We start from the raw sequence: 15,169 nt of genomic DNA, 5'->3' as shown, positions 1-15,169 counted from the left end.
TGTGTGGATTATGTGCCGATTTACGCATTGGTCCTGAATGGGCTGAATGGATGAAGTTGTGTGTCTGTATAGTCTAAAATCTCTATGGAAAGCCTCATTATTATGTCATATACTGCACTTACAGTGGGAAAAAAAAAGCTTGTTTTCTTTTTTTTTATTACTGAATGTTGAAAAAGCACTATAAAAAATTAATGAATCGGGTAAGAAAAATAAATGAATCAAAAAAACAAAGAAAAAAATGTCGTGTCTTGTAATTTGTACAGTCACGTTGTGCATTTTTGAAATACATGGCCTTGATATTCTTCACACGAAAATGCAGAAAATCCCAGTTTTGGCTCATGAAATGTTTCATTTCATCCAAAGGCTGAAATCCAGCCTAATCTGATCATGTTGGTGAGCTGACATTCCTCTGCTCTGAGTGATTTAAAAAATAAATAAAATCAGTGTAGAGAAAAAAACATTTGTTTGAAACTGTTTGCTGACAGAATAGACAGTTTGTTGACGTCATTTCCAAGGAAACGCACATCAGGTTATGTCGTTGGCAACACCAGAAGGTTTCAGAGGGATTTTTCATTATGACCTACCTACAGAGTAAATTTAACACGGACGTATATGTCACCTGTGCATTTCCGCCTTAACTAGACTGCTATAATTTGTTGCTCTTCTTGGTGCTTCTGCACTTTGGTTGGGAAACAGATGATGAATCATGTGTGGGGCAAATACCAAACTTGAATTTGAGTATGTTTACATAAATACAGGAAGAACTCTAGGACAATGAAGCCTCTTTAATCCTATTTCTCTTCGATCAGGTGATCTTTCTTACTAATGCTTACTGATGCTGATTCCCAAATCCTACTGGTTGTATCTGCCATGTCAGTGACTTATTATTTATGACAGCTGACCTTGATTAAAGGTCACCAGCACATAAAAAAACACCACGTGCATGCAAGGTTAAGTTCTGTGGGTTTGGATAGCTAAATACTGTTAAATTCAACAATAACCATAAAACTGATTCCCCTAACTGTGATCTTTCTGCTTGAGAGGTTTTGAAGCTCAACAAAAACCATGACATAGCAGTTCTCATAAGTAAAAAGAACTTCCTGCATCTGGCAAGTTTAGTTTCTGTGATGAATCTAAATAAAATGATGTGGAATTATTTATTTATTCATCAGAAAAAATGTCCTTGGGGCTGGATGTTGTTCGACTTTGATTTGTTTTGGGTTAGATTCACTGGAGTTGTGGCAATTCAGCACAATTTTTTTAGGCTCAGCTTGTTTTGCCATGAGTCATTACGCTTTTTTTTTTTTTCTTTTTCAAGAACATATTCTATATTAGTTCCTGAATAATCATTATTGGAGCTCAGAAAGGATTTGATCTTGGATTAGATTTAGCATACAAGCAAATGCCCAACCCAATCAGTTTGCTGCACAAGAGCAAGATGTAAAACTTGGCTTAAATGAAGTTACACAGAGTTCATGTGTGTATTTGTCTGCCCTGCAAGCTCTTTTCATCCTGCTGTGTTACATCCAGCCAGCTTGCTTCTAAATTCTTTATGGAATTCAGACTAGTAGCTTTTGCAGTGAACTTGTTCCTTCTTAAACGCCACTCAGTCCACAGCCCTCCGATGCCGTGGGACTAAATGTAGCAATAAATTGAGCTCTGTGTTTACTTTCAGAAGCCAATTAGACAAAGTGAGCACTGGCCCTTAGACAAATCAGTGTCTATGAGCAAATAAAGTCATTATTCAGCTGTAACAACTTGGAATAGAGAGAGGCTGGCAGTGCAACGTGATGTGATGTGTAAACCCACTGTGCCACTTTACTCTAAAGCTCCATAATATATGAACTGAAAGAAGAAAGGGCACAATAACTGATGTGTAAAGTGCCTCTATATGAAGATAACTAAAAACAAAGGGGACTTAATCTTCTACTTTAATTCTCTCTTTTCTTGTGTTCATAATTTTTGCTCACATTTTCTAACTGATTATTCAAAAAGACCTTAAAGGTGTTTTCCATGAATCGCCACTGATGACTTGAATGTGTAAAAGAAGGACCTTGTTTATGGTTTAAACAAGTAAAAAGTGCAACAACAACAAAAAAAACCACTGCATTAGAGCATCAGAGCTTTTACATGACTCAGTCCCTTTTTGGAATGTGGATAAACAGTAAATCATGTTAATCCACAATCAGCTCTAAGTTTTCTCTCTCTCGTGTTAGAATGGTCTTCCTGTAGCCTACTTGTGCATATTACCTTAAATTAAACATTGAGAAGTGTCTTCCAGAGACAAGCTGCCGAGGGCTCTCCCAGGGCTCTGAATCATTCAGATGAGTAGCTTATTGCACGCCATTCTGGTAGAACACTTTACTGGACAAGGAGGAAATGCTGTACTTACAATCAGGGCCAAATAGTCTACATATCGGCAGAGCATATGCTATACACATGAGCGCACGTGTATGCATGTTCTATGTGCATTTTTTGTTTTTTGGTCTGTGTGGAAAATTGGTTTGCGCCATTGCCCTGTATATAACATGTGACTAAAATCTCTGATGATTGTATTACTGTTAGGACATGAATCTATTTTTATGTATCAGGCTGACACACAAGTGCAGTGTTTCGAACAAGGCAGTGGCAGCCCAGAATATAGCAACGGCATTTGTAAATCGACTACAGCACTTGGCTATTTATGCCCTTGTGTAATTTGTTACATGCATTTGAAATAGGCATGTTTTACAGTGGGCTGTGGTGGTGCCACACAGCTCTTAGCCGGACAGTGTTATTTACATGGGGGTTGGACAGATACTGATGTCTCCCAGAAAGTTTTTACATTTCATTTTTAATCATTTTTATCATGTTTATCATGTTTTTGTTATAATTTGTAGAGTGTAGAAGTACACTCCAGACCAGGGGTGTCAAACATAAGGCCCCGGGGGACAGAATCGGCCCAGCAAAGACTTCAATCTGGCCTAGATGACTTTGGAAAATGTGAAAGGGAACAGAAATTTTGGACTTTTAATTGTATTTTCACAATTTTTAAAGCTTTTCTGATTGATAAAGACCTCCCATATGGCTACACTGAAGTAATTAAGTTATAGATATCTGTAGTTCTCTTTTGCACTGATAGATTGCTATCTGGTGAAATAGAGGTTATTTTTTTAAATATAAGATATCTCTGGGATTACATTTGCACACTGGCAGGAAGGGCAGTTTCACTGGTGCAGCCAACAAAAGATCAAAATAAGCTGTATGTAGCCAGCGATGTAAAAAGAGTTTGACATCCCTGCTCTAGACAGTCGTTTCTGGTAAGTTTTATTTCGGGTCAAACTAAATGAAATAAGGGAATGTGGTATTTGAGTGTTAAGATAAAGTTGGATAGTGGTATGTAGTATTTAACCTCCTAAGACCCAAACTCCTTCATGGCATGCATTTTTAATTTCTCTTTGCTAATTGGGCTGATTGGGACCTGATGAATGTAAAAACAAAGAATTAACAGATTTTTTTCTTTTATTTGATTTTTGTTTATGAGAAAAATGAGGTCCTCATAAGAGGGCATTCGTTTTTAATTTCGATAGAACAGGCAGTATAATGTCCTCATAAGTGGTAATCAGGCCCTTGTAGAGCAAAAATTAGTATTTTGGTCCAGACAACCCAAAATGTGATGTGGACACCAGGTCCTAGGAGCATAAGAATCAATTCATTTAGCATTTATATGATGCAACTCCATTTCTATGAGTTTGTGCAAAGATGCTACTGGTTGTATGTGGTGGCCAGAGGTATAACCAGGCTTTAGCCTCAGCCTCTGACAGTAGGACAGCATAAATTATAACGGTAATGAAAATCCCCTCCAGATCTGTCATCTCAGCAAGCCACGGCAACTAGAGGTCCAGAATAAATGAGTCTAAATGAAAAAAAGGAACATTTTTACTCCAAACAGTAGAATAACTTGCCTCAAAAAAGTAATTAATGTACAAACATTTTGACCCTGACATATTCAGAAAAATTGATAATTACTGCATGATTGCATTGCAGGGAACATGTATAACTTTTATATACTTTGGGTTGCTTTTTCTGTGGGATAAAGACAAGTTTTCAGAAACACTTTGGTTTTGCAGTGTTTTGAGTGTAAAAGTGTCTGAGCACTCTGGGTTTAGGCAGCTTAATAACATTTAGTACTGCTCCCTGTTGATTACCAAAGTAACAAAAGAGCACAAGCAGTAATCCTTGGGGGTTTAATTTTCATTAACACATAAACAGGAACATGTGTGTATGCACACACACAGACACACAGCTTAGTTTAATCCAGAGCTGGAAGACCCCCTGTGCTGACACAATCTAACCGATAGAACCCCTAATAATGATGATAAAGACTATGTGGTGTGTATGTGTGCCTGTGCCAGGAGCTAACCACTGATGTATGATCAGCCACACCTGTGTCTTGTGTGTGTTACTAGTCTTTGTTAAACCTCTTGCTTGGATCCTGTTGTGCTGTTTTCACAGATGTGGTACTTGAAAGGAAAATGGGTAGATTGCTGATTGTATTGTTCTCACATTTGAAAAGATTCCCGTAGTTACTGATATGTACTACGTCTGACTGACAGCTAAAACTATTGTGGTTTGTTATGTGAACCTACAGTCATGACCACATCAGAGCTACTTCTTTGTTGGTGTCCTCTATGATCCGCAGATAATAAAACTCTTGTGAGATTACTGATAAGATATGTGACTTATTATTATTCAAGTGAGGCAAAGTTCAGACACTCTGTGGGGATATTCTGGTTTCTTTTTCTCCTATATGTGAAACTGAAGCAGGAATCCCATAGATGACTTTCTAAAATAATAAAGGTGTTAAAGCAGGAGCCTAAAATAGCACAATGTGTTTTAATGTAATGACCTTTTGCATTCTTTTTATATTGGTCACATACCAAGATTAAAAGTCTTAATATGTGACCGATTTAAAAAGATTGACGTGGACTGAACGAAGATGATGTCATGACTGTGACACTATCAGACAGTTCAAGATGGATAATAAGGATACACGCTCTAATTAATTAGGTTATTTACACCCTGATGTGAAGACACTGAAACTCTTTACAAAATTTAAAGCACTCTTTTACTTTGTTGACAGATATGCATTTCCTTGAAATGATTTACATCTTTTTCACAACTTCTGCCTGGTAAAGGGTGTACACACAATGGAAGTTTCACATAACAACACACAGTCTGTTTTTCTTTTCTTAGCAAGACAAATTAGGCATTTGAAAAAAAAAGTATTTGCATCCTGAGGCTCTTTCCTCACAGAGGAATGAAAAAAAAGACATTCAGCTGCTACTTGTGGGCACTGTGCAGTGGAAGCACACTGACGTAAAAGAGGAACCATATTAACAGACAAAACAGTGAGAGACATGAGAGAGAGAAAATGTCCTCCAACTGTCCCACTTAATGCTGAGCTTCGCTCAGGGGGCTGAAATGGGAACCCTTTTTAGAGAGGGTGGGGGCACGGAGTAGGAGGGATAATAGGGTGTGGGCTTCTTGTATTGCATGTGTGAATCTGCCTTAGCCGGTACAAGTGGACTGAAAAGAATTATTAGGTTGCAAGGAGAGCACATGTTGCATTATTCAAGCACCAAACTAACCAAACCAGTTCAATATCCACAAAAGCCTCTGGACAAAAGTTCTTTTACACTTACATACAAGCCCCATGCTTTTACAAATGGCCTCATATATATGTGAGTGTGTGGGTGTGTATTGCTTTCCTATGTCCTCCATTTAAATGCAGTTATACAAACTGCTCGATAAGCCCGATATGGTCTAATGGTCTCCATTGTGGAATATAGTAACATTGTCGTAATGTGTGCATTTGCTTCAATAATTTACTGATGTTTAAAGCACTGTAATAATGTACACTGCCACTCTAAGAGCTAAGCAAAATCCTTTGTCTCATCATGCGATAACTGAGCTCCCTCATCAGTCTCCACTCATCAATCCACCTGCCATCTGCTGCTTAGACTCAGCTTCAAGTCCACGCAGCAGCCAGCTGACCTGCTAGCACTGCTGTAGGGCATTCTGCTTGAACATCTGATGTACCTGAAAGCATGCATAGTGGGTGACTGACTGGCAAGTAGACAGGCTGGCTGACTGACTCTTGGGGACATATTATCTTTCTTATTGGTGGGGGGGGAGCATAGGGATGATATGCTTCGACGCTTCACTCTGGGGAAGCCCTCAAAAAGTGTTTGTGTGGGTGGGAGCATGTCTCTAGATTTGTGGTTGTGTGTATTGGGCTCATGAATGCAGACATTGTTTGATAGCAGTGGGATGGAAGAGGAGAGCCTGTGCTCACAGTCACTGTGGAAGAGGAGGAGAGAAAAGGAGAAGGGGAGGGAAGGGAAGGAAGGTTTGTAAGTGGGTCGGGATAACAGGGAGATTCATGGGGGGTTGGGAGCACCCCCAGTGGATTGCACTCAGAAAAAAGGAGAACTGGGTGGATCTACGGTAAATGGTGATTATGTAATTTGTTCAGATATACAAACTGGTTGCCATTCTCCAAAATCAAACAAACAAACTGAGATGTGGAATAAAAATGACTTCACTCCTTATTATTATATTTTTTTTATTTTAATGTATAATACCCTAATTCATTCACAATTTTACTTATTAGCACAAATGCATTTTGATAATAAAACTGGAACACTTGTGCACTTTGTAAAGACACGACAACAATGAACAAAAGTCAGCAAGTTGATCCGCTGCCACAAGGTTTCCTTCCAGTTTGTGAACAGTTAATTGTTCTACATGCCTGCAGAAACTCTGCTGGTTGCCAAGGTATGCTCTAAAACTATAACTAATGTGAAAAGAAAGAGTGTACTGTGGGCTGCATAATTGGTGACACAAAACCACAAACACAAGGAAACTGAGGATGACGTGATGACAGTTATATGTGGCATCGCAGGGCTCAGACACCTGGCCCTGTGTGTCCATATGGAAGAGGCCTCAAGGCCATATGGCTTATATGTGTGTGTCTCAAACTCTATTGAAGGCTGTGCTATTTGTGTTTGTATGTTTGTCTACTTGTAAGTTGTGAGGGGCCTAAATCTTTTTGCAGAGTCACTTGTAAGTCATTTAAGTTGTGGATGAGAAATTGGTTGTGACTGGGAGGTTAAGACCTCCTTGTCCCTTGAAATAACAAAAGCATGACTGCACTGACATTTCTAAATCCATATCCTGGTCTAAGTCCGCTCATACTGTTGATCAGCAGGTCTTGTTTTTGAGTCCACTAAATCGCACTTGTGATATGCTTAGTTTCGTTTACTTTGAACTTTTTCACCCTCACACTCCAATTTAGCCAGTCTAATAAGCCTGGGTGAAGGGAGAAGGCTAATTCTGATCAATTTACAATGTAAAGCTACTGTTTGCCCAAAGCTCTGACTTACCTAACAGGAAAGATATACCCAGAAATTAATGTCCACACATGCAAAAGTTCTGTTTTTAGTGGGCAGCATCATTGTCAGTTTTCCCACATCTGTGGTCCATATCCTACAAACAGTCTGTATAAAGATTAGCCTGTGATCTGTCCTAATAATTGGCTATTCAACCGAGCTGCCATTAAGGAAGCCCTCATAAACATATTGAACTCATGTCTAATCCTTTATAATGCATCAGCAGATCAGTGGGTGCGTATTGCTTCATTGCTACCCTGGAATGGGTTTGTACAAACACAGAGACGTGGACACACGCACACACGGTGCACACACACACACACACACACTGATGGATGCGGTGAATTTTGGGCTTCGGAAATATTCAATAGTTAAAATGAAAGACCAACCAGTGCATCGGTGACAGGCAAGGTGGAAGCAGAGAAGAGGAAAGGGGGTTGGGGGAGGGAGTGGAGGAGAGACGCTGGCGCCCCGCCAACGTTGACGAAAGCTGCTTAGCCCACCCAGTTGCCATGGATACAGTGAGGAGCAGCATGTGTGTTTGTGTGTGCGGCTGTGTGAGAGAGAGCTAGAGAGAGAGAGAAAGAGAAAGAGGGAGGGAGGGAGGCAGACAGAGAAAACCAGCAGGCAGGCGTTAAAGCAAGTCAGAGTGGGAGTGAAAGAGCACCAGACAGCAGGGTGGAGGGAGAGAGAGAGAGAGAGAGAGGGTGAATGTATGTGCGCCAGAAAGAGAGAGGATAAAAAGGTAGCTAGAGAGCTCGAGGGAGACGATAGAGTGGGAGCAATAGAGTACTAGATAATGGAGGTGCACTCAGAGTGTGTGGAGCCTCCTGTGGCCCCTCAGTGTGACCCTCAGCCTACAGGGAAGATCAACAAAGCTGCCTTCAAACTCTTTGGGAAGCGGCGCACTGGATCTGGAATGGCCAGCTTCTTTTCCTTCAGGAACAAAGGGGCTACAAACAGCGGAAACAACGGGAATTCTGACAATGGAAATTCTTTGAATGGAAACAGCTCAGGGGCATCGGCGGAACTTGTGAGGAGCAAAACCCACGATGGACTAACAAGCTCTAATAACGACGCTGATGGACAGAGAGGGGAGGGACTTGCAGGCCTGGAGGTGGGGCCGGTGAGGTCTCTGAGCAAATCGCTGAGTTTCTTCTCTCTTCTCCGACGCGGGAGTTTTAGGTCGAGTGAAAACGGAGGAGCAGGACTTGTCAGAAGAGGAAGGGGCCTGAAAGGGTTTTTCAGCAGCATGCGATGGAGACGTAAAGACAAAACAAATGAGGGCGATGGAGAAGAGGCAGAGGCGAAGAAGGACAAGGATGGAGAAGCTGCTGATGCTGAAAAGGTAAAGGACATTACTCTAACCCTTGAACCACCTCCCCATAACCACCAAGCAGACTGTGAGGATGCAGAAGCAGGACCTAACCTCCAAGCACTAGAGACTCCCACCACGAGTGTTACCATGACACCTCCACACTGTGTTGCCATGCCAGGGCCATCTGGTGAGCCAGACTCTCCCTTTCCCTACACGCCCACTGACTCACCACTGCGACCACCCATCCAAAAAGCCAAAGCCTCAATTTCCAGTCTCACCCCCTCCCTTGCTACACCCCCTTTGGATCGCTGCAGCACTGGTGACCCACCATCAGAGCCCTCTGTGGACCGACTCTGCTCCCTCCTCTTCACTGACGTCACGTCCCTCAAGAGCTTTGATTCTCTCACAGGCTGTGGTGACATTATTGCTGATGCCGATGAAGAGGGCCCAGTGGGTAATGGGGGCAGTGGTACCAGCAGCAGTAGCAGTGGGGGAGGAGGAGGTAGCGTGGGAGTGGGTATTGGGAGAGTTGTTGGTATCACCAGTAGCATCTCCCCATCTAAACCCCCTTTATCTTCTCAGATGTCCCAGCCCATGTTCTCTGTCTCCCCAAACTCTGCACCTGCCTCCCTCCCTGCCCGGACCAGGGCACGACCTCAACCACAACAGCACCCACCCGGGAGTGGTGTGGTGGCCTACATGGGTGGAGGGGAAGAAATGGCAAGTCCAGAAGGAGTGGACGATGCAGACATGCAAGGACTCTGGCACATGTTGCCTTCCACAGGAGACAACTCCCCTGCATTGCCCCGATCGCATCAACCTTCCTCCTCTACCCCTACTTCTACTTATCCCCCTCGCACCAACCCTGCTAGCAGCTACCTTCCCTCAGCTTCCAGGAGTTCAGATAGAAAGGTACCACAGGTGAAGGCGCTGGGACTCAGTAAGATTCCAGTAGTTGGTGGAGCGGGAAGCCGGGCAGCTAAACCCCCTCTCCCTCACGCACATGGTCGTCACCCTACATCGCCAGGTGAAAAAGAGCCGCTTAGTGACGAGGGATACTGGGACACACCGTCAGCAACACCTACAGCAACACCTGACGAAAGTGGGCTGCAGCATAACCAGAATATGGCCCTATCACGTGACAGTTGCTCTGGAGACCACCTGTATGACCTCTACAATGATCCTGAAGAAGAAGCAGAGGATCAGGAGGGAGATGAAGATCCAAACAGCTCGCCCTCTCCATCCACTGAACACAAAACGAGCCCCATCTCCCAAGCAACTCTGCCTTCCTCCTCCTCCTCTTGCTCCTTCCGATCAATGAAAGGCAGCGCCAGCCTTCCTCGAGAATCCAAGATCCCGGTAAGCACCAAACCAACCACACCCCCTCACTCTGCAAGCCAGTCAGCCCTGTCGTCCGTCCTAGAGGCTGAATCAACTCCACCAAAGACGCAACCGCCTCCTCCGGCTCGCACCAGAATCCCAGTATCCAAGGTGCCAGTTCGTCGTTCTGGAAACAAATCTGGCGGCACAGCCAGAGGGACTGCCCACAAGAAGTAGCTTCTGTCACATGGGTGATTTTCCGCTGGACTGGAGTGCACATTGCTACACTGCAGCTTACGTAGAGCCAAATGTTTCCCCAGACAAAGAAAAATGTTGAGCTGTACAGTCAATGGCCTAGGAATTCCTCTCAAATCTTTAAATCTCTCATTCCTTAGGCGTGTTGGCTCACGAACAGCTACATTAGAGTAAGTGCTTTGTTCACCTGAGAAAGTCACTAGGAAACTTGAAAAAGCTAGGTTAACATTTTGCAACCCTCCTTAAACCTTTGGGGGTTGACTGTTGACAATCTGTTAACTATACGACCACCACTTTGACAGAAAACAAAAGCAGAGCACCTTTTTTTCTTTTATGTTTTTCTTTTAGATTTCCACAATTTGTTTAACTCAATCTGATAGTAAGGACCTAATCTAATCAACATTATTATTATTATTATTATTGTTATTATTATTATTATTATTTTTATTATTATCTAATCTGTAACACGTACCTCCTAATTCTCTGATTTTAGAGCCAAAGTTTTTTGATTTTGTCATAGTTTGGAAAAGTCCCAACAGTTTTCCTCCATTTTTCCTTGCTGTAAATGTTTTTTTAACATGGTCTTTTGCTGATCGCACACTGGTTTTAAAACTATACATGAACTCCGAACTGCTTTTATTATCTACTTTGCAGCTACAAAGCTATCCTGCAGAAGGTCACACTGCATCTCATACTTTTTAAGATCGATTAGCGGATTTCTTTTTTTAAAATCCATTTGGACTAACTTTGGCTTCAGCCTTTGTACTTGGATCTCACTCACACCCGGCTGCTTCACTGGAAGTACATTCACAGAATTTTAATCTCTGGGATTTACAAATGTTTAAATACCAATGGAAACCTGCAAAACTATCGCAATACATCAACCTGGAGGGATCCCTTGCACTAAGGCTTCGTTGTCTGCGAACACACGCACATGCAGAATCATACACACATACACATTTCTTCTCGCTCTCTGCATGTAGTGCCACATATCAAGGCACAAAGGTCAGGGAACGTCATCTAATGCTGAAGGATCTGACACATGCGCACTGCTCAACCTTTGGCACTGTATTTGTAGCTACACTGGATAACTTTCTTCTCTACGAACACATGCACAAACACATTTTTTCTAGCTAGTACATTGTTCTTCACTGGATTTCGTACTGTTTTTATAGACTTTCCCTTTCCGCAATCATACTGCACGGATCCTTAACTGTGACAGCACCAGCTTTCTAACACTCTGCCTTGTCTTCTTTCTGTTACTCTCTGTTAGCATACTGTATAGGCTAATGTGGATGGATGACAAGTGCCAGTTTAGAGAACTAGGATATTATACATAGCAAAATTTGGGAACTAATGCTAAATGATCGACCTCGCCCCTTCTTCTCCTGGCTAGGAATAAAACAAAACAAAACAAAACAAAAAACAATGTATAGCCTAATTTCACGAGCCACCACAGCTGCGAGTGAATGTGAATGTAGCTTGACATTGTAATGGATATTTGTGAGAACATAGTTTTCTGTGTTCTACTATCCTCTTTGTCCCTCTTTTGTGGGGGCAAGACAAACTGGATTTGACTCTTTTCTAAGTCCCCTGTGGCTTGCATTGCAAAACGCCGCTTGTTTTAGAAATAAGAAGGTGTGTTGCAGTCCTAGAAGGCCTTTGTTAGTGATATAGTGCAATCAGTTAAAAGGGAGCAGGTTGGTCCCTTATAGGGATTTCCATAGAATTTTCATAGGATATGCCAAGTTTAATGTAATCATTCCCACAGAAGCTATCAGTGACACTTGAGTGTCATTCTCGTTCTTTAAGCCATCTCATCTCATTTAGAGTCTAATGATTGATCCATGACACTGCTCCGGGTTCAGATATCTATTCAGCCTCCCTATGGTGTAGTGTAGGCAACCATGGAGTAACCTGATTCCGAGACTGCAGTAGGAACTCTCCTAGCCAAATAAAAGGGCGCCCTAGAGGTCACCTGGGAAGCAGCAAGTGATCATGTCGGTTCACATTTGCCCTTTCTTTAGCTTTTGACCTTTAGCTTCCTTTATTCATTGCTGATTGAGCAAAATATTTGGTTTTTAAGTAAAGTATTTTTTTGGTTGATGTTATTGGTTGGCAAGATTTTACTTGGATTCCTTTAACAGTCGGATTCTGTAGAACTGAAAAATGACAGGTCATTATGCAATCAATGTCCACCAGGTTTTGTTTAAATACAGGACATCACTCTACCCAACATGTCACTGTTTCTTAGCTTCATCCAGGTATGACATGGCATGATACAACTGTTTCACTGGGACACACTCTTACTCCTGAGGTCACCGTGTTTCCATCATGGGCTCACCAACACCAGACTCGGCTCAATGTATTTTTTGCAGGCACACACTTCTCTTTTTTTTTTCTGGGCCTTTATATGATCATTTGCTCTGATGAAAAGCAGATTTCCCCCCCTCCTCCTTTATGTTTCTATCTGTTTATATTGTGAAAACCTCATTACATTTTTAATAAAGAAAACTGTATTTGCGCTGATAGATGAGCCCCTGACTCTTTGTAAGCACGTTTACACCATCATAGGAGTTATGTCCTTTTTGTGTTTGGAGAAAAAATAAAATGGAGGTTGAATTCCACTTCTCTCATCCCACCCCTCATGTCCTGCTGTCTTAAATCCCTAAGGATCAGCCTGAGTGAGAAAAGGTGATGCATTGAGTAGAATGTAGCTTTAGTTTTTGGATATTGTTGTGGTCCGGCACTTAGGGAGAGGTCATTCTGGGTCGGGGATTACAGGTTATCAATAAATCCTATTGATTGCTGACATGAAAGCCCGACAGATGCGTCCCTAGCTACTGTTGGTCTCTGTTGGGGAAAGAAAGGAGACAGACAGGCACGGTGATGACAAAGAGAGACAACTGATGCATGTGGATATGAGACCCGTGTGTGTCCTGAATAGATGAAAAGTATAGTCGCATTTTTTCAAGAATGGCTCATATTGCTAGAAAAAGCTTATATGTTGTGGTTTATCCATGTGAAGTAGGAGGAGGATTTGGTGCAGTGCGAATCCCCTTTGTAATGGTGCAGCAATTCCCCCTCCCTCTTTATCCAGCTCTCTACACTCCGAGGTTTATGTAAAAGCCTTACGTAAGACCATAACACTCACTTGTACCAGCCCACCACATCAAAGCCAGGGATGCTGACAGTAAGAATGGTGCGTAATGTTGCATGTGTGTGTGTGTGTGTGTTTGTATATATCTGTGTCAGCTGATCTCATCAGTAATCTGCTGTTTGGCTGCTCGATGTGGACAGTTGTTCTCAGTGTGAGCCATGTTTGTGCTTATTTGTTTTCGGCCATAAATCTGGTAAAAGAGTGCAACAGAGAGCACTGAGTTTCTGATGAACAATGGGGTTCTTATTCAAACCAGTGAGGAAGAGAACAAGGGAAGGACTCATGGTGAAAAGCAAAGAATAAGTGGCAGAATAAGATTTATTGTGAGTATGTGAATGGGTTTGAAGAGCTTCAGTGCTCTTAAATGAAGCTTTTATTTAGCTGGTATAACTTCTGATGATCACCAGCCACAAGTATCCACTTGTCACTGGCCACTTCATTAGGTACAGCTTGCTAGTAGTCCATGCCAGTCTCCTGTTCCACCACATCCCAAAGGTGCTCTATTGGATTGAGCTCTGGTGACTGTGGCGGACATTTGAGTACAATGAACTCATTGTCTTGTTCAAGAAGCCAGTTTGAGATGATTTGAGCTTCGTAATATGGTGTCTTATCCAACTGGAAGAAGCCATCACATGTGATCACAAAAAGTAGACATGGTCAGCAACAAGCTGTGCCATTCAAACGACAATCAGCTGGTTCTTAGGAGCCAATATGCAATAAAAATGTGCAATAAAAATATCTCAGACAACACCACCAGCAGCCTGAACTGTTGATACAAGGTAGGATGGATCCATGCTTTCAGTTTGTTTACAATAGATTCTGACCCTACCATCCAAATGTTGCAGCAGAAATCATGATTCAGCAATTTCCCCCCCCTAATTTTCTACTGTCCAGTTTTGATGAGCTCTAAAATTCTTTCCATATATGAGTGGCACCCAGTGTGGCTTTGGTCTGCTGTAGTCCATCTGCTTTAAGGTCTGGTAGTGGATGACCAGTAGTTTTGCTCTAATAGATTTAGACCTACAGTTTGCTTGTAGGCAAAATATTCTAGCACAGGCTGTAGTAAATAACAAATAAGCACTTACTGCTGTCATAGTACTGTAAGTAAAAGTACTACCAGTTGAATATAACAAAAAAAAATGAAAAAGAAAGACTACAATACCTATCTGGTGGTAAAGAAAAGAAATTCTTGCACAGACAGAGAAAAATGAAGGCCACTAGTATTTACAAAAACACAACATCTTGAACACATTTATCAAGGCTTTCCTGGCCTTGATAAATGTGTGTGAGTGCATGTGTGTACGACAGAGCACCATTCAAAAGCTGTACCCCACATTCTGCATGGCAGCCTCTCCACAGTTGTTCCCATAGTAACTCCACTAGGTCAACCAATAAAAAGAGGGGGCTGGGCAGGAAGGAGGATGGGAGTCTGTTTGGGGGGTGGGTGCTGACACAGTGTGTGAAAGATGTGATTGGAGTTGAAGTGCTGCAGTAAAAAATGCATACAAAGACAATAAAACACCAAGTGAAGCCTTTAGAAAAATGGAAATGCAATACATTTGAATGTGTGTGACCTTCAGCACACAACACATCTTTGCATCACTGGATTTGAACTTTGCATCCCCATGTGAAGCCTCCTCTCACTACTATTTTTCGCCTCTTCACAGGTGTTAGTGTCATTTT

At 42.1% G+C, this 15,169-nt stretch overlaps 1 protein-coding gene across 1 annotated transcript; it reads left to right on the top strand.

Annotated features, from left to right (window-relative positions):
- The first annotated feature begins 8,010 nt into the window (after window positions 1-8,010).
- Window positions 8,011-12,855, top strand: amer2 (APC membrane recruitment protein 2). Its single transcript, XM_005912024.3, has one exon. It carries the CDS (start codon window positions 8,233-8,235, stop codon window positions 10,306-10,308), a length of 2,076 nt encoding a protein of 691 aa, XP_005912086.1. The 5' UTR covers window positions 8,011-8,232; the 3' UTR covers window positions 10,309-12,855.
- Window positions 12,856-15,169: the final 2,314 nt, after the last annotated feature.

This window comes from Haplochromis burtoni, unplaced genomic scaffold (genome assembly GCF_018398535.1).
Source record: "Haplochromis burtoni strain Fernald_Lab_line unplaced genomic scaffold, NCSU_Asbu1 Contig_1, whole genome shotgun sequence".
In the NCBI taxonomy this organism is placed as follows: Eukaryota; Metazoa; Chordata; class Actinopteri; order Cichliformes; family Cichlidae; genus Haplochromis; species Haplochromis burtoni.
Note: the sequence above shows the minus strand (reverse complement) of the source record. Positions and strands in the feature narration are given on the sequence as shown.

Coding starts and splice junctions, on each gene's coding strand:
- amer2 (XM_005912024.3), top strand. CDS start 8,233: ATGGAGGTGCACTCAGAGTGTGTGGAGCCTCCTGTGGCCCCTCAGTGT.